The sequence below is a fragment of the Mustelus asterias genome, chromosome 3 (assembly GCF_964213995.1).
Source record: "Mustelus asterias chromosome 3, sMusAst1.hap1.1, whole genome shotgun sequence".
In the NCBI taxonomy this organism is placed as follows: Eukaryota; Metazoa; Chordata; class Chondrichthyes; order Carcharhiniformes; family Triakidae; genus Mustelus; species Mustelus asterias.
The window spans coordinates 129,432,287-129,454,741 of NC_135803.1; the positions used below are offsets into that span (position 1 = coordinate 129,432,287).

General features: G+C 40.6%; 1 protein-coding gene across 1 annotated transcript in view; it reads left to right on the plus strand.

Annotated features, from left to right (window-relative positions):
• LOC144491587 (ERC protein 2) overlaps positions 1–21,909 on the plus strand; it is a 764,742-nt gene extending 742,833 nt beyond the window's left edge. Inside the window, exon 20 of the mRNA XM_078209614.1 lies at positions 19,528–21,909. Within this exon, the coding sequence (XP_078065740.1) occupies positions 19,528–19,665 (138 nt within the window). The 3' untranslated portion in view covers positions 19,666–21,909. The remainder of the gene's footprint in view (positions 1–19,527) is intronic.
• Positions 21,910–22,455: the final 546 nt, after the last annotated feature.

Here is a 22,455-nt window from a genome sequence, read left to right on the forward strand (position 1 = left end):
TCTTTCCTCTATCGTTACTACTCCCCTTCGAAGAATGTTAGCCGACAGCCTAGTTTGCCGTTTTAATATGTCTCGCATGTTCCTCATCCGTTTATTTGTTCCAGGGAACGGTGTTCTTCCATCCAGAAAGAGAATGCAGTTACTTTCAGTTAATTGTGAGACACAAACCTATTCATTGCAGGGCTGTTGGTGTCCAGGGGCCAAACATGGAGCTGTGTACTACAAAGAAAAGGACAGCACAGGAACAGGCCCTTTGGCCCTCCGAGCCTGTGCCAATCATGATGCTCTAACTAAATTTTTAAAAAAACCTTCTGCCCTTACTCGGTCCGTATCCCTCTATTTCGCCCTTATTCATGTACCCATCCAGATGCCTCTTAAATGTTGCTAATGTGCCTGTTTCCACCACATCCTCTGGCAGCGCATTCCAGGCACCCACCACTCTCTGCATGAAAAACTTCCCCTGCACATCTCTCTTAAACTTTCCCCCTCCCACCTTGAACCCTTGTAATCGACACTTCCGCCCTTAGAAAAAGCCTCTGACTATCCACCCTGTCTATGCCTCTCAATTTTGTAGACCTCTATCAGTTCTCTCCTCAGTCTCTGTCTTTCCGGTGAAAACAATCCTAGTTTATTCAACCTCTCCTCATAGCCAACACCCTCGAGACCAGGCTACATCCTGGTGAACCCTTCTTTGCACTCTCTCCAAAACTTCCACGTCCTTCTGATAATGTGGTGACCAGAACTGCACGTAATACTCCATATACAGCCTAACCAAGGTTTTATAAAGCTGCATCATGATTTCCCATTTGTACTCAGTGCCCCGGCTGATGAAGGCAAGCATGCGACATGCCTTCTTAATCACCTTGGCCACCTGTGTTGCCACTTTTGGGAAACTATGGACCTGCACGCCCAGATCCCTCTGTATATTAATATTCCTAGGAGTTCTACCATTTACAATATAATTCACACCTAAATTTGATTCTCCAAAATGTATCACCTCGCATTTGTCCAGACTAAACTCCATCTGCCCTTTCTGTACCCAAGTCTCCAAGTACTCTGAAATTGCAAACTTCAACATGGTTTTCGTGACTGCTGTCCAGAACGGCAGAAAAGACAACCAACCTTTGTGGATCTTGTTGGGTGCAGCAGTTCATAAAATAAGTGAATTTAGTCTTTGCCCATTTTACTGTAGGTTTGGGAAATTAATCTCTTTACCTTTTGCCCTTGACCACTTGTTGGGTGGGAGGGGTGGTGTCAAGCTCTTGTTTTCAGGCTTTCTTCAGACATTGTACCACCGTTAACCATTGAGGTGAATATGTTGCAGAAGCTGACCAATGTGGGTCTTGTAGAATTGCAGCGTTCTGGAGTTGGTTCACCATCTATAGACTATGGTCTTGTTCATGACAACACCCTAACCATTCAGTTAGATTGTGGTTGAACTGTACCTCAACTCCATTTACTGAGCTTTGATCCATATCCTTTGATGCTCATACCTAATCTAAATCTACCAATCTGGCATGGAACTCCACACACCTGGCATGGAACTCTTGTAGAACAGAGGGACCACAGCATTGTAGTCTAATTCTTCATGAAGCTCCACACAGGAGCGGGCCCTCGCAAAATTATCCCATAGTTTATTTTTAAGTCAATGAATGATATTGTTACACCCAGCAAAAACTGCTACTGTCGAGGGTATTGGTGGTTAGTGCCTGAGTGGGATTGGTAATAGCATGCAATTGTGCAATATCTCCGAGAACTGGAAATAAGGAACTCACCAGTGATGCTCTGGTCAGGCAGTAGGCTGGTGGCCAATTCTATTAATAACCAGTTATCTGATACTTTTTCTTTCCACGGCATTGTTACCAGTGGCAGAATTAAGACCAGATGGAAGCTGATCTTAGCCCATCAACACAGGAATGTCAATGGACAATGATTGTTGCTTACGTTGCACATCCCCTCCCCCAACTCCCCAGAAACTTATGCAAGGAAAAATTTGGATTTTGTTTTTTAAAGGTAAATTTCTGATCTGTTACGCATCTCTTACGGCTGACAAAAACAATTGCCTTGTTTGTGAATATTAAAAAGATGTTTATTGGTGATTTGAAAACAAAATTGTTGATGCGCCTTCCCGTATTCGTGAGTTACATCAGAAAAAATGTCCTTCAAGGACAGTAAACTACTACTCCCACCAATGTCTGACCTACTTATGACTCAAGCGTTAGACTATGTGGTTGACTCTTACTGTCTTTTGAAGTGGCCTAGCTAGCCACTCAATTGCAGCACAGCTAGGGATGGGCAATGTCAATGGCTTAGTTTGTGTGCCGACATCCAAAGAAAATAAATTTCTTGAAAAAGCTTCCACTAAATCCTTTTACCCTCCCAACAAAAGCTGATGTTTTTTTATTCATTCGTGGGACATGGGCGTTGCTGGCTGGTCAGCATTTATTGCCCATCCCTAGTTGCCCTTGAGAAGATGGCGGTGAGCTGCCTTCTTGAAACGCTGCAGTCCACATGCACAATAGCATTTTTTTGTTGGGTAGAATATTCGTTAACCAGCATCTGCTTCATTTTGCAGCCAGCAGCTATTTTGGAAGGAAGGGATTAAATGTTTAATGCTTGGAGTTTGATGTTTTGTGTTTTTGGAATTAAATATTAGAAATCTCAAATCCTCATTATTGTAAGTAAAAGTTTTGATAAAATAGTTTTATTAGAGAGAAAATCATTTTCCTTATGAAGTGGGAGCATGAATATGTTTCAAACACACAGTCTTTCTGCGATATTAATGTGGTAATGATTATAAGTTTAGGACATTTCAACATGATTAGTTGAATGTATAGTAGGAAAACTACAAAAGTATGGTACTGTATCTCCTCGGGCAGTTAACTGTAAAGGTTTTAATTGCTGCATTTAAGGTGCTTGGCCAAGATTGTAAGTAACAATTTACCACATTCCTGAAGGTTTTTACAGAAAGTATTTGAACGTAAAAGATTTTAATTGTTGCAGACCAAAGCCGAGTTTAATATTTTGGTGCGAGAAGGAAGGAGTTCAGTATTTGGTTATGTTGTCTGTCATCTGCTTCATAGCCTTATAGGATGACATTTCACAAAAATACATTGTTGAAAATGTGTTTAGTCACTTAAACATGTTGAAAACACATTGAAGTAGTTGCTACCACATTGTTGCTTTAATAGGCTCAATGATCACAACTCACAGACTTTAAAATATGTCAGCAGAGAGGAGGCATAGCTCATTTGCACTTAGCAGTTAAAGCCGTGTCATTGTAAGTTACAATCCGCAGCACGTTTGCCAGTCAATTTGAAGATGCAGCTCATATATTGTGGCCATCTATAACCACAAATGTCCCAGCAGGAGTTGAGTAAAGTAGACAAGCCACAGGCAAGGGCAAATAGAGCATAACAACTTCCTAATAAGATTCCTGCCATTTGATTAGAAATCTGGGAGAGCGTGGCTCACTGTGTATAGGGTCACACATGCAACAGTGTTCACATCTTGGACTTCCTGTCTGTACTTGCTATTACCCTAGGGCAGTGCCTGCTGTTGAAGGGAACCTAGGCCACTCCCAGATGGCAGACAGGCACACTGTGTTATTAAAAACCAGAGATTTTGAAACCTTGATGTTCTTGTAGACTCCTAATTAGTCCCTTGCATAAGGGTAAATGGCATGTCACGTTAATAAGAAAAAAGCCTTGGCCAACAATTTATTACCAGGTCGTCTCATTTACTAATTTTCAAACTGCGCTGGCAGCTTGAAGAGTCAGAACAGCAATTTCCATCTTTATTTCATTTAGCCATTATATTTGTTACATTGTCATTGTGTTGGGACAGTTTAAAAGGGGGAAAAAAAAACGAGGGGGATTTTATAATTCCTGCTCCACTTAAAGATGTTTGACTGATAAACTTTTTATGTGAAACTTTTATGAAAAGCAGTTTCAGGTGACATGGGGTGCATTTTGATGGACTGCAGTTACATGAAAGCTGGACTTTCCACATGCACATGGCCCTGTGTTGTTAAAATGCCAATTGTCAAGTCACGAAATTAAGCATGTTTGCTCTCATTAGTCCGAGGAGTGTAGACGCAGATTTTAATGCTGTTTTAGGCATTTGCTGCGGTTGCTTATTGTGCAGGGGCCTGGAAGCAGACAGCAGAAGGTTTAGTTTCTCTTCAGATTTCGGTGCGAACGAGAGACACTGAAGGGAAGTCTGTGGTCTCTTTTATGAATTGTGTGTTGTGGTGAAACAATGTTTGGGATCTCAAATTCAGCAACAAAAATGTCTCAGAGAACCCTCCCCCCGCAAAAAAAACAAAGTAAATTTGGTTAGTGGCAGGACTTGCTCTGTTATATGTTATCTTGTATGTTAACATCGTTGAATGTTACAAAAGCAAGATTTACTTTTTGTTCCATGAGCAAATTGATCTTCATCCATCGTTCTCCAGTTTGTTGTCTAGAGTTTAACTGGTGGCACAGTGGTTAGCACTGCTGCCTCCACAACGCCAGGGACCTGGGTTCGAATCCCGGCTTGGGTCACTGTCTATGTGGAGTCTGCACGCTCTCCCTGCGTCCGTGTGGGTTTCCTCCGGGTGCTCCGGTTTCCTTCCACAGTCCGAATGACGTACTGGTTAGGTGCATTGGCCATTGCTACATTCTCCCTCAGTGTACCCGAACAGGCGCCGAGGTATGGCGACTAGGGGGTTTTCACAGTAACTTAATTGCAGTGTTAATGTAAGCCTGCTTGTGATACTGATAAATAACCTGAAACGTAACTACCTATGACCAAATCTTTCCCAAATATTAAGTGAAATTTGGTATGAATTTACAAATATATATTAAATGAATGTGGATTATTTGGTTTGCATAACAGGATATTAAACCCAGGAACCTTAACCAAACTGTGCAATAATGTAAAGCCTTGTTGCTTTTCTTCTTTAACTGCCACTTTCAGACTGAGGGAAAGCAGAAAAAGTGAAAATGCCTTTTATATTTTTCTCTTAGCTAAAAGAAACAAATTTGGAAGGGAATAATCCTCTTATGGAAATACCAGGAATGCATTAACTTGCCATGGCACTCCCAACAGAAGATGGGCCAAAAGAATTCCACTTCAGTCTTGCCACATAAGATATGCCTCCCTAAATCTCTGGTCTCCCCACTGCCAAATATTGGATTTACAGGACCACCTGAGTGGTTTGGTCTACTTTCAAAAGCTCACTACTCTTATAATCGCTTTTCCCCCCCATACCCTGTATGAAATCACTCACTTAAAATTGTACTCTACGTCCTTGCTCTTGCTGAGCATTTGGAAAATTGATGGTTTTATGTCACTTTGCCTTGATCTGCATTATTAGAATTTTAGTGTCCTTAGCAACCAGTGTCTGGATTTTTGACACAGTAGCACAGAGTTGAAAAATAGTAACAATGGTATTTTACAATTCTAAATGAATGAAGTGCTAGATGGTGAATGTGTTCATGCTGTGAGGGAGTACTTAAAGTAGCTGGATTAAGCAATTGCAACTAACAAGGACTTATGAGGCCAAAAAATAAAAAAGTTTCTTTGGCTCTGATTCTGCAAACTGACCCAATTGGAACAGAGAATTAGAAATGTGCTAATTGTGGCAAATCCCAAAGCAAAAGCCTGGAATATTATATGGCCTAAAATAAAAGCGTAATTCTGTTTTGAGAAAAAAAATCAACACAGTACATGAGCATACAAAATGGACCATGAAAATTCATCTAACCCATCTGTAATATCAACACAGGACCTTCCCCTGAGCTCCCCACTGCTTACCTGCTGCCCCAAGTCTTTTCTTCTAGTGGAAGAGACAAGCAATCACAGAGACACAACTTCTGCTTCTTGAATATTATCCTGTATTGTTGAATTTATATTCATAAATGAACACCACTTGGAAGAAGTACTGAAGAAGTACTGTTTGTCACCAAGAGTGGCTTGGTATCAACTCTACTGAATGAGTCTTGAAGAACATAGCTGTCAGGTTGGCTCTGAAGCAGGTGGTGAGAGAACCAACACAAGGAGAAAAATCTGTTGATCCTCACCAAATTTCCAGCCACAGATGCATTTGTTTGTGGCAATATTGGTACAAGTGACCACTGCATAGTCCTTGTGGAGACAAAGTGCCCATTTCACACTGACAACACCCTTCAACGTGTTTTGTGGCACTACCACTGTGCTAAATGGAATAAGTTCAGAAAAGATCTAGGAATTAGAAAATGATATTCCACCACACACTATAATCTTGAGGCTCGGCACATGTGCCTCACTCTCTACCCATCACTATCAAACTTGGTTCAATGAGGCACATGAAAGAGCGAGCGCACCTGACATACCAAACAATATGCTGCTACTGCGGTGAAGCAACGACGCAGGAAAACATGCATTCTAATGGTGGAAGAAGTATGTAGTAAACAGAGCTAAGTGATCCCACAACCAGTGGATCACATCAAAGCTCTGCAGAACTGTCACATCCGGTCATAAATGATGTACAATTAAACAACTAACAGGAGAAAGATTCCCATGAACGCCATCACCCTCAATGATGGGGAGCCCAACACTTGAATGCAAAAGACACAGCTGAAGCTTGCAACCATCTTCAGTCAGGCACTAAGTGGATGATCCATCTCAGTCTCCTCCTGGAGTCCCATCTATCACAAGCTGTTGTTCAGTCAGTCCAGTTTACTGCATATGATAACAAAATAAAATGGCTGAGAGCAATGAATACAGCAAAGACTCTGACGGTATTGCTGAAGACATGTGCCCCAGAACTAGCTATCCCTCTTGCCAAGCTATTCAAGTAGAGCTACAGCACTGGCCTCTACCTGCCAAAGTAGAAAATTGCCCAGGCCTGTCCTGTCCACAAAGCAGCTGGTTCAATTCCAGTCCCATCACTCTATTCTCAGTCAGCAGCAAGGTGATGGAATGTGCCATCAACAGGGCTATTCAGTGGCACTTAGCTGCTCTTCCCTTAGGTTCCCTTTGAGTCCAGACATCAGTACAATCTTGGTCCAAACATTGATAAAAGAGCTAAATTCCAGAATTAAGATGGCATCAAGGCAGTATTTTACTGAGCATGGCATCAGGGAATTCTATTAAAATTGAAGTCATTGGGAATCGTGGGCAGATAATTCTCTGCTAGCTGGAATCATACCAAGTGCAAAAGAAGATGGCTGTGGTTGTTGGAAGTAAAAGTCTGCAAAGGGATATAGATAGTGTAAGTGAGTGGGCAAGGGTCTGGCTGATGGAGTACAATGTTGGTAAATGTGAGGTCATCCATTTTGGAAGGAATAACAGCAAAATGGACTATTATTTAAATGGTAAAAAATTGCAGCATGCTGCTGTGCAGAGGGACCTGGGTGTCCTTGTGCATGAATCACAAAAAGTTGGTTTGCAGGTGCAGCAGGTAATTAGGAAGGCAAATGGAATTTTGTCCTTCATTGCTAGAGGGATGGAGTTCAAAAACAGCAAGGTCATGTTGCAGCTGTATAAGGTGCTGGTGAGGCCACACCTGGAGTACTGTGTACAGTTTTGGTCTCCTTACTTGAGAAAGGATATACTGGCACTGGAGGGGGTGCAGAGGAAATTCACTAGGTTGATTCCGGAGTTGAGAGGGTTGGCTTATGAGGAGAGACTGAGTAGACTGGGGCTATACTCATTGGAATTTAGAAGGATGATGGGAGATCTTATAGAAACATATAAGATTATGAAGGGAATAGATAAGATAGAAGCAGGGAGGTTGTTTCCACTGGCAGGTGAAACTAAAACTAGGGGAATGGCCTCAAAATAAGGGGGAGCAGATTTAGGACTGAGCTGAGGAGGAACTTCTTCACCCAAAGGGTTGTGAATCTGTGGAATTCCCAGCCCAGTGAAGCAGTTGAGACTACCTCATTGAATGTTTTTAAGGCAAGAATAGATGAATGTTTGAATAGTAAAGGAATTGAGGGTTATGGTGAGCGGGCGGGGAAGTGGAGCTGAGTTCACGAAAAGAGCAGCCATGATCTTATTGAATGGTAGAGCAGGTTCAAGTGGCCTACTCCTAGTTCTTCTGTTCTTATGTAAATTATCTTAGCCCTGGTGTATGATTTCATTGGGTAGGACCCTTGGCCTAACCATCTTCAGCTTATTCATCAATGTCCATCATAAACTCAGAACTGTGGATGTTCACTGATGGTTGCACTGTGTTCAGTTCCATCCATAATTCCTCAGATAATGAAGCAACCTGTGTCCACATGCAGTAACATCTGGACAACGTCCAGGCTTGGACTCCTCTAAGTAATGAGTAATATTTGCACCACACAAGTGCCAGATATTGGCCATCTCCAATTAGAGAGAGTCTAACCTCCTCCCCATGACATTCAACGGAATTACCATTTTTTAATCCCCTACTGTTGATACCCTCGGGGTTGTTGTTGACTAGCTACATAAATATTGTTGCTACAAGTATCGGTCAGAGGTTGGGTATTCTGGGTGAGCCATTCATCACTTGTTTCCCAAAACCTTTCCACCATCTGCAAGACACTGGGAATACGATGGCTTATTCTGCACTTTCCGGGATGAGTACAGCACCAGCAACACTGAAGAATCTCAACACCATCCAGGGCAGAGCAACTCAATTAACTGGCACCTCATCTACTATCTTACACATTTATTAAACATCTTAGCAGCACTGTGCATCATCTACAAGATACAGTGCAGCAACTCACCAAGGCTACTTTGACAACACCTCCCAAACCTGCCACCTCTACCACTCTGAAGAACACAAGTAGTTGGTGTATGGTAACACCATGACCTTTCCAAGTCATGACCCTGACATGGAAATATTTGCAGTTCTTTCACAGTTTCCGGGTCAAATTCCTGGAGGTCCCCCCCGTAACTAACAGCAATATAGGAGTGCCATCACCACGCAGACCGCAGTAGTTCAAGAAGGCAGCTCAGCACCCTCTTCTTGGGGGCAGTTAAGGATGGTCAATCAGTTCTGGCCTTGCGAACATCACCCACATCCCATGAATGAATAAAATAAATTATTTCAGCAGTCTCTTGCTAGCTTGGCCAAGCAGCCATGTGTTAAACCTGTAACAGAGTGGCATGAAAGTAAGATCATGGATGGGATTCTCCCAAAAAATTCGAAGTGTCAAATTCGCCTAAAAACTGGAGTAAATCCCACTGGTTTTTTCAGCGGGATTTTCAAAATGAATCTCCCACACTCTGTACACTGCAGAGTGCACAGCGAGATTCACGTGGAAAAACCTGTGGGTGGGGCCTATTCCTGCTGGATTCCTGCACTGAGCACAGTGGCCTGCACTGCCAGCCTCCCGATTGCTGGCCAGTTCAATCACTGGCCCGCCGTTTCTCCCCCATTTCCGCAGCCCCGATCCTCCCTCCGGCAGGCCAACCCCTGCCCCCACCCAGATGACCAGTCTGATCGCTGGCTTCACTCCCTCTGTCACTGATCCATAAGACATAGGTGCAGAATTAGGATCATGGCTGATACTTTTCTCATCCCCATTCCCCTGCCTTTTCCCCATTACCCCTGATCCCTTTATTAATCAAGAACCTATCTATCTCTGTCTTAAGGACACTCAATAACTTGGCCTCCACAGCCTTCTGTGGCAAAGAGTTCCACAGATTCACCACTCTCTGGCTGAAGAAATTCCTCCACCTTTGTTTTAAAGGATTGTCCCTTTAGGGTTTAGGGCTGCAGTAGGCTGGGAGAATCCCCCCCATGTGATCATTAGATCAAAGAGCAGATAGGCCGTACAGCTCACTGAGCATGCCTCCCCATTCAATAACATCATGCTTGGCCAGATCGTGGCCTTTAATTCCACTATCCAGCCTGCTCCCATAACCCTTAACTCCCTTGTAAATTAACACAGCCTTGAATATATTTCGTGACTCAGCCTCCATGGCTCTCTTTGGAAGAATGAATATTTGATCATTGTTGGAGAAGACCCATTGGCGAAGCCAAATCTTTCCCCAACCATTCTTTCACAGGAATCCTGATGATGTACAAGAACTCTGGTCACTATTCCTAGGTCCAGATTTTACAGTCAGTGTCAATGGTGAACATATTGCCAATGTCTGCATAGTTTCTACAATCCGATGATGCTACTCAGGTCTTCTGATCCTGGTTGAAGCAGAAGTGGACCAGGAAAGGCTTTCACACGGAACACATGTGAGTGAAGTTGAGTGTAGGAGAGCCAGTGGACGAAGCAAATACACTCCGTTTTTACAACAGTAGCTGCTGTATTCCACTAAGTTTTTAAATATCTCATCTTTCAATGAATAGGTTAATGAATGGGCGAGTGGGTGGATGAATGGGCGAGTGGGTGAGTGAATGGGCGAGTGGGTGGGTGAATAGATGAGTGGGTGAGTGAGTGGGTGGATGAGCAGTTGGATGATTGGGCAGGTGGTTGGGTGGGTGAGCAGCTGGGTGCATAGGTAGGTAGTTGGTTGGGATCATTAGTCTGGTCGGATCAGATGGTAGTTGGGTTGGTCGGAGAGGTTGTCGGGGGTTAATCGGGTAGTTAGGGGGATAATTGCATGGTCGGGATGGGGTGGTGCTTTAGGAGGTTCATTGTGGTGCTCTGTTCAGTTACACTAGCTAATCACTGCGTTAGACTAAGTATTCAACTGTGTAACATTTCCTGGATAAGTATCCAGATAAGTCCCTCGTATCTGGCCCAAGTCTCCGAACCGGAGTTCAATTTTGGAGACATTTATGGAGGTTGTTCCGGGAAGTGAAAATCAGGCTATGTTCCCATCATGGTGAGATCAAGCTCTACAAAGTGGGGCAGCACAGTGGTTTGCACTGTTGCCTCACAGTGCCAGTGATCCAGATTCGATTCCTAGCTTGGGTCACTGTCTGTGTGGATTTTGCACATTCTCCCCGTGTCTGTGTGGGTTTCCTCCAGGTGCTCCGGTCTCCTCCCACAGTCCAAAGATGTGCAGGTTAGGTGGATTGGCCACGCTAAATTGCCCCTTGGTGTCAGGGGGACTAACTAGGGTAAATGCATGGAATTATGGGGATGGGGCCTGGATGGGATTGTGGTCGGTGCAGACTCGATGGGCCGAATGACCTCCTTCTGCACTGTAGGATTCTCGGATCTAAAGCAGTGTCATCCTGGTCTGTTGGATTTACTGCATCCCATGCAGTGCATTTACCATCAAACACTCAAATAATCTCCACATTTTGCATTTTAATCTAATTAGGTTAATATCGAAGTGATTTTGCTCTGGCCACACAACTAAAAACTTGAATATTAATTGAAGTTCGACCAATCAATATGTTGAGCGTATCTGAAACAGTCTAATGCTGCTGTGGTTTACATCTGTTCACCCCTGAGACATTCTAGGAATTTCCATTACGCTCTGTGGGATTTGGTTAACCACTCTGAGAATTTTCAGTGGGATGTGATGGACCAATTTTGGGTTGGAAAGGGCTAGTCACAGGTTTGAACCTTGGCAAAAGTCAACATAAATGTGTAGTCATCCCACTGCAAACTATGTGGTAATGCTCAGATTAGTATTAAAGCCACGTGTTGCCTTCTGTCAAGGTGCATGGATAGGGAAAACAAATTGAATCATTTGATCTTTCGTCTTAATAAATTGGTCACCAGGAACAATTGTAAATTAGTTACAAAATCTAAAGAAGCGTCAAAAACAATAGCTGGAATTCTCCGACCTTGCCCGCGGCTTGGATTCTCCAGTCCCGCTGCTGTGAATGGAGATTTGGCTGAGCGCCATATTCTCTTGTCGGTGGTGGGGCGTACGAGATTGGAGAATTCTGTCCAATGTCTAAACATGTGTACCTGGAACTCAGCTTAATAAGAGTGATCTTATCCAGGGAGTAAAAATCCGATTGATGAGCAATGAGGTACCCAGCACTTAGAAAAAGTATTAAGCACCATGATTTGTTGATTTAACTTTTCTAGTGCAAATATAGAGATTATTCAATGGATTTGATGTGATTGTGCATCTGATTGGGTTAACATGTTCATTTAATGCCAGTTATACTGCTTGTACGAGTACGTGGAGAGAAATGTAACCCTCTGATTTTTCCAGTTGAACTACCTTGTGTGTGAAGTGACACGGAAGAAATATATTTAAAACTGCGTTAATTGCAGGTAACCTTTCCCCATTACTGACAAGCACAATGACTTGCGACTAATGCATGTTTCTTCTGCTTACAAAGTTTGCCAGCAGCTTTGGCAACAACATTTAAAAAACCAAGTAGCTTCAGCATTTATTAAGGTAATAATAACTAATAGCAGCATTCTAGGTTTTTAATCTACTTGTTTTTCTTGGATTCAGGATCTTAGATCTCTCCCATCGGCTAGCACTCGCTCTCTGTGGCCCAGAATCTTCCTTTCCTTCCCACATCAAAACCACTTGTACTGAGCCCAAGGATCTAATGCAGAAACCATATTAGAGTGTTTTGGTTTGCCAGCCATATCGTGTGTCCTCATGATCTTTTTCAATTCTGGAAGGCAGTAGAATAAACTTGACTAGATCAGGACTCTGGCTATTAACTACCAAACGGATTAAATTGGATTCCCAGTAGTTATAAGTTAATATCCTCCTTCAGAAGATAAAATGTAATTGAAGTTGCATCCACTGCATAAAACTGCGTTGTAAACTGGACTGAACAGAAGAGGGATGAAGAGATCGTGCCAAGTTGCTGGTGTCTATGAAGCTGAATCTCCGGCAAGGGGGAAAGTGGGTTGCCAATGCAATACATTTTATTCTATTGTCCAGGTAAATGTTGAGCCCGTGGCTCGGAATGTTATCTTTACTTCATGATTTATTGCTTACTGTCCACAGAGTCTCTCCAACCTATCTCTCTGTCATGGCTACCTTCAGCAGGATTCTTCAGTTTAAGCAAGACAGGCTAAGAATATTTTTTGACATGACAAGGACAAAGGAAATCTAGTTGTTTTTCTTGAACTCAAAAAGAGTCTCCAATCAAACATTCATACTGAAACGTGTATTTGAATTGACTGGCTCTATCCCTTCCTCAGTTACCTAAAAAGACATAACATCTGTTTTCAAGGTTTTGTATATCAAAACAAGCTGGGCCATTTTCAGTGATTGAATCTGGTTTCTAACTTTGTGTTCCATGACAGGAAGAACGAAACTAATACCCCAATGAACCGTGAACAAGAATGCTTAGTTGTTTTCGCAATGAGTTCTGGGCACAATGATTGTAATCAGAGGCCCAACTCTTGTCTTGAGCAGTCCATTTGACGTTGATCGCCAATTTGACAGCATTGAGGATCCTGAGAAGAGACAGTGTAAGGTTCCAGATCTGGACCCCTACACCTGAACCTGATGGATGGTGATGTTTTAACAGGCATTAGCATGTTTCCAAAATACAGCATATTTAGGAAAGCACCAACCTTGTAAGTTTTGTAGATTCCCCCAGAAACCCGCTGTGTTAATATAGCTGGGCAATTAGTAAAAAGAATGCAAAGGATGATGCAAAATGGGGAAGACCGTCCAGTGGATCAATCCCAGAGCAGATGGATTTAATGCCAAATGATGATTTTCCTCAAAATTCCCATGCAGCTAAAGCAAGGTTACACGTAATTTTCTGCTACTTGAATCCAAAGAGATCAAAAGCACAAAATGCCCGGAGTTTGAGAGAAAATTTTGCAAAACTGTTTCCAGAATTTAAAAAATATATTTTTGTGGTTTTTATAAGTAATTTGTTCTCCAAATTATATATATATATAATATATATATATATATATTTATAGCTAGGAATCGAATAATCTTCTATTTTTGGTGTGTGGTTTAGGTACAGGCTTGCTTTTCCTCTACAAAACCTAGCCACTTCTCCTCAACCCCAGGCACACCAGTGTCTACAGGTGGCCTCTCTGAGTAAGATTCAAAAATATCATTAACTTAGGCAGATTTTGCTGTCGGGTCATATCACTGGGAACTAGATTAAAATTTCCAAACTAATTTCGCAAAGGCATCTGATATTCATGCCATCAGTGTAGGCTGGAATCTAACGTAGGTCCAAGAGGTGAAAGGACAGTGCATTAACCTACTGTGTCATCATGTCCTCCAAAGTTCTGTAAAACCTCGGTTTAATTGTGCCGTTGTACTATATTAGAATGTGATGAAAAACATATTGGCAGAATTTTTGTTATTCATGGCTGTCAAAAGCATCAGATATAAATCCACATCAAAAACATGGGTTTTGGATATGCTTCCCTGTTTCAGTATGTTGCATTATTAAATTAAATACCACAGGGCTAGCTTAAGGTGACACAAAGAATAATAATTAGAAGTCAAGTCTTTGAATTGCTACTTTTGCAGTAATCTAATCACATCAAGAAAAATAAGTAATTGAGAAAAAGCATTTTTTCCTTTGATCACAGACACAACAAATAAACCACAGGGGAAGAAAGAATGGAATTGAGGCAGTATTTCTGAGATGACAAGTTATGATACGATCATTTGGTTCTGGAATTCATACAGAGAGAATGCCTGCTGGGACTCTTAGATAGAGACATCCTTAATACCATAGCTCGGTTGGAAACTCCGTTTTAAACAATAAAATAATACTATTCTGTTTTGTTAAGCTAATTTATCCTATCAATATTTAGTCTTTTCTTCAGGTGCCATGTGTGTCTTATTAGAAATAGGGTAAGCTGTTTCTTCAAATGCTGTTCCTGGATTTTTGGTATCTGGACACATGTTCAAAGCAACATTTGTTGGCCACATGTAACAGGGGAGGGGCTTTTGCTTCAGAACTGAGGTCATCACAAAACAGATACTTTATGGAACGTGAAGTATGTGGTAATGAAAGTGCGCTTAAGTGTGCCCAGTTTAAGATGATTGCGCCTGTTGAAATATAGATCATTTATTTTGATTCATATTTTATTTTTAGGACCAAAATAATGAATCTTTATGAAAAGCAAGCAGGATTATTGTGCTTTAACAAAAAGTAATTAAATTTGTCAGGAGGTCTTTAATCATCTTGGATTCACAAATATATGGGCAAAGATTTAGCGGGGCTCAGTAAATGTTCTGGGTAAATGGTCCACTTGATATTTGAATACAAATTTATTGTTTAATAGTTTGAAAGGCAATGGTGTAATTTGAATATTGGAAAAGTGGGTTATGTAACTTCAGAACATTGTAATGCCTTAGCTGAACCAAAGCGAAATAGTAATTCAAATTGCAATCATAACAGTGTCGCGTTTCTCTGCATAATATACTTTTAAAAATGTTTAGATTCTGAAGAGGGGTAGATTAACATATAAGTAAGACTTGGAGAAATATTAAAATGAAATTTGATCAAGCAGTCTCATAAAACTGAGCAAATTGGGTAGAGAAATTGTTTGTTAACGAAGTCATAAAAAATAAGTAGTCACAAGTACCACTGGCCTTGCAATTCAGTTGGGTTATTGAGGTCACTAATCATTGCATTCCTCCATTTAAGGAAGGTTAAAATGTTCAATAAAGCCATGTGTTGAAGAGAAGGTTTTCATTAGTGCCCTTTTAATTATTTTGTTTCGTAGATGGCTTTGAAACGTCATGCTGGGCATCGATGGCAGAATTTTTATACTTACTGTTCTTCCTGCATTGGTATCAAAGTTTGATTTGATTTATTATTGTCACATGAATTAACATATAGTGAAAAGTATTGTTTCTTGTGCGCTATACAGACAAAGCATACCGTTCATTGAGAAGGAAACGAGAGAGTGCAGAATGTAGTGTTACAGTCATAGCTAGGGTGTAGGGAAAGATCAATCCATTGCAAGGTAGGTCCATTCAAAGGTCTGATGGCAGCAGGGAAGAAGCTGCTCTTGAGTCAGTTGGTACGTGACCTCAGATTTTAGTATCTTTTGGAAAAAGGTGGAAGAGAGAATGTCCGGGGTGTGTGGGGTCCTTAATTATGCTGGCTGCTTTGCCGAGGCAGTGGGAAGTATAGACAGAGTCAATGGATGGGAGACTGGTTTGCATGATGGATTGGGCTACATTCACGACCTTTTGTAGTTTCTTGCGGTAAATTTCTAAAGTAAACTTTGAAAGGATGAAACTTGAATGTGCAATAAGTTAATTTTTAAAAGTTCTTGAAAAGGACAGTTTCAACTATGGTGGGATTTCATTTTTGTGTTAATAGTATTCACGTTTCTTAGAGAAGTGAAGGTACCGTGATGGTGGTGTGGAGACGATTGCATTAAAAACACAGAAGCACAGCTGAGATTGCATTTCCCTTTGGAAATGCCACACTAGAGTATATACGTTCATTCCCATCCCTGCTGTTTTATAAATGTTTTTGTTATTTTTACCCAGGTGGGAATTTTGCATCAAACAGCAACCCTGAAAACACTTTACTCATTTTTCTTCTTAATAACAGAATGGACATTCTGAGACTTGATTCTGCTGTGTCAACTTGGTGCCTACTGTGTTGGGGGCATGCTTATATTTAGAATTGAAATAGCATTAATCACATTCATTCATTAAATACTGGACTCTTGACCATTGTGTAATTTCCTTTCCCTTGGAATATAGTCTATTCTGTAGATGACTTGTATCTTTATTCACGTTATATTGATTTAATCCTTTGCCCGGGGTAAAATACCTGGCCAGCCAACAGTGTGAATCAGAAAATCACAGGTGGTGAACTCATGATTTTCTCACCTGAATATGTGGTGAGATGGACAAGGCATCTCAAGTCAGCCAATTGGAGTGCTCTTTGAGATATTTTTCAGATTCTTGCCTAGCCAGCTACTCTCTCTTTTCTTCTGATCCACTTGTCTATCTTAGCAAAGTGACTAATATTGCTCTAGCTGACATAAAATGTGTTCCACCCTACTCATTTCCTTCTATCATATACCACATTGTGGTTACCTGACGCCTCCCACCCTGCTGTTTCTAGTCTGCTGAGCACACCTGGGCCCAGAGAGTGGGGTCAACTCAGAAGCCTGGGAAAAATGGCCGGCTGGACCCGATTACAGGATTCCCAGCCGAAAAACAGTGCCGACAATTTCTGCTGGAGTGTCCATTGGCAAGCTCGCATCCTGCATTTCTAACCAGCCCTTGACACTCGGACATCTCCATGGCCACTTCCAAATTCGAGCCCACCCCCCACCTCCGTGGAGCAAAAGTAGTTTGTGTGGGGGCCATTTAAATGGAGAAGGGTCCACCAGGTAGGAAATTTCCCACCTCATTAGTGAAAATCCAGCCCCTAATTTGTTGGCCAGCCTGTAGCATTCAAAGCTAACTTTATATTTACTCTCAGTTTCTAGAAATTTACTGTTACTGCTGCCAGTTAAACTTCACTGAGAAGAAGCATGAACTGCAGTCTTCCTGTCACAACAGCACATGCTTCTTGTACTCTTTGTTCTTCTTTTCCAGCTTTTTCCTGCACAGTTGTTAACCTTCCCAAAGAGAAAATATGACATTTTTGGCTTTCTTCTACTCCACCAACACTAATCTTGATGACTTTGGCAAATAATTTCCTTCCTGTGTTGCATTCTTTCATTATGACTGATCAGGTTTACTTTTCCCCCATCTGTTGGATGTTCTCTACTCCAATAAGATAGCTCCAAGCACATCTATCCTGTCAAAGTCATGATATGTCCCTCCTGACTGAACCCAACAGGAATTGGCCTCTTACACAACCACTTCAATCTTTGTTTTTAAACTCCAAATCCAGATGTCCTTCTTGAAAATTCTCTTGTCCTCACTAATCCCTGAGAAGAGTCATGCATCTTATCCTTGAAACTACTGCCCAGTTATTATTCCATTTTCCCTTGGATATCTATGTTAATTTTTAAATTATCCTATGCCCTAAAAGAAATGGCTGCAGAGACAGTGGGTGCAATGGCTGCAATCTTCCAAATCTCCCTAGATTCAGGGAAGAACCCAGCAGATTGGAAAACCTGTTATGTAACACCTCAATTCAACAAAGAAAGGAGACAGAAAGCAGAAACTTACAGACCAGTTTGCCTCACATCTGTCATTGGGAAAGTGTTGGAATCCGTTATTAGTGAAGAATAGCAGAACATTTAGAAAATCAGAATACAATCGAGCAGAGTCAGTATGGTTTTGTGAAAGGTTTATTGTGTTTGACAAATGTATTAGTCCTTTGAGGATGTAACAAGCAGAATGGATAAAGGGGAACCCGTTGTTGTTGACTGTCCCTTGATTCGGGGATGAGCTCTACTTGGGGTCAAGAGTTTCATCCATGGATCTTGTGACTGAACAGGCCAATTCCTGACCCACAAGTCTTTGAGCATATGGGACAGGACCTACCTAGACTTGCATCTTCTAAGCAATAAGCAACCTCCCTGTTTTTCCTACCAAAATGTACTTACCTTATGTTTATGTGTTGGACTCATTTGCTAATTATTTGCTCATTCTGCAAGTTCATTAATGTCTCGCTACAATTCGTTGCAGTCTTCCTCAGTATTGATGATCCTCAACTATTTTGATAGCGTTTTTGATTCCAACGCCCAACTTGTGGATGTAAATTTTGAAGTTAGTGGTCCCAGCACTGATCCTTGTAGAACACCACTTCCCGTCTTCTGCCATTCTGAATAATTACCCTTTACTCCCACTCTCTGCTTTCTGTTGTGAAACCAGCTAGCCAATCTGTTCTGCCACTTATCCCCTGACTGCACATTCTCTAAGCTTATTCATTAGTCTATTACAGGACACCTTATCGAAGGCCTTTTGAAAATCCAGATAAATTACATCCACTGCATTACCATTGCCAACTCTCTTCATTACCTTCTCAAAAAACTCAATAAAGTTAGTCAACAAGATTTTCCTTTTTAAAATCCGTGCTGACTATTCATTATTACATTTCGCTTTTCTGGCTGTTTTTCTATTCTCTCCTTTAGTGAAGGTTCCAATATTTTTCCTACCTTTGATGTTAAGCTGATTAGTCTATAATTCCCAGGCCATTTCTATCCATCCTCCCCCTTAAATATAGGAAGTACATTAGCTATCCACCAGTCCTCTTTTCCAACAAATTATTAAATATGAGTAGTAATGTTTCTGCTATCTTTTTGTTAGATTCTTTCAAAATACATGGAGGTAATCCATCCAAACTGGGGCTTTTGCCCTCTTCAGTTTATTTAGTTTATTCAAAATTTGAAGGCCTTGGTGTCCCATTAAAATAAATGCCAAAAGCACCTAACAATGATAACATATATTCCCCCTGTATGCCAATTCTTTCTTTGCTTAAACATATCTGAATATTTAACCTTGGAGTAATTAAAGTTCCATATATGATATTTAGAAGGAACAAAATATACAAGCTACATTAATTTTCACTTTGAAACCATTGTAAAATTTGGAGCGATGTTTATTATAAAAGAAATACATCAACACACAAATGTTATTTACTATTCTCATTCCAGCCATGAAGCAAATGACTGTTACATTGCTCATTAGCACTATAAGACATAAAGGTCAGCTTGTCCCAAGTAGCCGTTTGCGTGCAAAATCTAAACTATATATTGTTGTTTTTACTAGCTAACAGAGGAGTTGGAGAGAGGAGAAAAGGAAAATCTGGCACTACAGGAGTACACAGACAACTTGCTTCAACGAATTTCAGATCTCTGTCCTGATGTCCTGGAGCAAGTCATCAAAATGCTGGAAGAGGCAGCCTGATACAGCAGAAAGGGAGGTAGTATTGAAATGGTGCTAGCTCATTGCGAAATGATTAGAAAGGAAAAATCCATTCAGCATTTACACCACTAAATACTGCACCATTGATTCAAAGCCAATTTTCATCCAACTATATTTGTGTATACCTTAACAGTATTTGGAATATCATTCCAGAAATAATAGGGTCCTCAAAGTTACTATCAAGAAAGAGGGAAATAATCAGTACTCTGAAAAGCCTATGTTATGATTAGGTGGGTGTTCAGCTTTGCCTTGACTACCTTCTTGAGATTCCTATTCTTTGCAGTTTTTATACCCAGCTTTAGCTTTTAACCCATTATTGTCAACTTCTGCAGGCTCAGCAGCTACAATGGGTTCAGGGAATTCCACGGGTAATCTTTCCTTACTCTCTGGTACCTTAGCCACACTCGCATCTAAATTTCCAGGTGGGCAGGAAAGCGACAAGAACTTTTAGAATAGAAAATCATTCTAGTGGATAATATATTAAATCTAAAGCATAGCTTCTGTGTAATGAAAAGTTCAGTTTTAAAGGTGAAAGAATTATCAAACAGTTGACAAGGATTATCCTTCTGAACAAAGAAACCTGTGCCTCACAAAATGTACTGTACGTCTGAATATGTTCATTAGATGATCAACTTATAAGAGGTGTTGTTAAAATGGAAGAGTATTTACAATTCTGGAACTGGCCCACTAGCTTGGGATTGCTATATGTAAAGCACATGTCAGCAAGTAAGAAAAAGAAGCAAAAGTTGGTGTGCAATTCTTTCTTGCTGATGTAGCAAAGCTCTCTGATGGTAATGGTTGTACTTTATGCCATTATTAAAGATTCCAGAAGAAATTTAACAGCATCTTGCAGCTGGTTTCTACGTATGGCAACTTGTGCATTTGTATAATTTTGAGTTCTTAATGCATAATCATACTCAATGGCAAAGGAACTTCACTGCTTTGAGTGGAAATGCAATAGAAAACTTTTTACTGCTTTAAGTGAAACCAAACCTCAGAGCTTTCTTCAGTAAAGGGGGCAAAGTTCTTTGGAATATGTTCAGCACATCTGGCATATTTTGCACTCCTGGAGAACGCAGGCAACAAGAAGTAGTATGTAACATTGTTGTCACATTGGGGTTGTGATCCTTTGAGTGCCCTAACAAGCAGTTCTCTATGTTCTATAGTACAACTGAATACTTGAAGTAGGAAATTCTTACCACAAGGACCTAATGTTAAGTAAATGTCATAGTAAATGCATAAATGCAATGATGTTTAGCTGTTAGATCATTTATATGTAATGTGCCAATTTGGAACAGTTATTGCATTGGGGGAATTATGTTGTTCCCAGATTATAGAAATATGGATCATAAACATGAACTTCAAATCAGGACATCAAAACAAGACTTTCTGGGCAAAAGAAAACTGTTCTACCAAATGAAAAAGGACATTTCTCGTTACATGTTTTACAGAATTTCAAGATATTTTCTTTTGATACTTTGGCATAGAACTCTGGTTAAAATAAACACTGTGACAAACTGACAGTAATGTTTTATTTATGCGTCACTGGTAGACATCTCGCTTTGAGTGTTAAAAAAAGATTACCATTAACACAAATTCTCTTTTCTCTTGGCTTGTTTTCAGATAATTAACTTGACTGGTGTTCTGATTGTTATTACGCCTGTATTATATACTGTGTCAATTTCTGTACAGTAATTTTTGTATTTGAGATTTGTGTATCCAAAAGCACGCAATTTCAGTTTGACTTTCATTTGAAAGTGGATTAAAGATTTAATTTTCAAATAAGTGTTTACAAGCGGATCATACAAATGTTGACACAATGCTTACCTGCGATGTAATTGTGTAGAATGGTGTTTGAATGTGATGTGCTGGAATATGTAGATCAGTAATTCCCTTGGTAGCCTTTAAATGTTCTGTCAGATTTTAGTAACACCTCTAGTCTTATTATTTTCGAGTTTGTGGCATGTCATGGATTCTGCTGTTGATATGTAGTGAAGATGTTGACATGGTACCAAAAGGAATCCTTGAGTATGGTTAACCGCCATGGGCATGATTTAAAACTGTTACTGTACATCATTATCTCGTGGACATTTAGAGGTATATAAAGTACAAAACATTGTTATCAATGTGCAAGAAATATTTAGTGTTGCCCAGCTTGTTTATATATTCATTAAATAAAGATTTCTTTCTGATATCACCGTTGCTGTTTAATAAAGAAAACTGCTTTTTTTTTGTGGAATGCTGTTTTTTTTTCAGTTTATTTTCAGAATAAATCCAAATTTATCGTTATATGAGAATTGCCATACAATAGCTTTCACCAGCTTCTCCGTTTAACTGTCCCACCCACCCCCACTTCATATACTGCTTCTTGTCCATTTAATGACCTTAACTCAGGAGTGCTTTCTCCACAGTGGGCATGAATACAACTCCGTGAATTGCCAGCAGAAATACATTTCAAGCTGGGTGAGCTGGGAGACGTCAATTTTTCCCCTCTCTAGGCTGTAACTTGGCTTCAGTTAGCACTCCGTCACCTCAGCCAACCAACTGAGAACTGTCAAAAACTCACCAAAGTCAGGCAACTGAATTTGAGTTGCAAGTAACACACCGTCCTGATCTCATGAACTAGCTGGAAGTCAATCACTCAGTTGTTTGAGTGGCTTCATTCCAGCAGCACAGTTAATGCTACATATAGAGGGAAATGATTTACTTGTAGATAATCATTTTGAGACTTTTTAAAAAAAAAATCAGAATGGAAAATGAGAACATATTTCT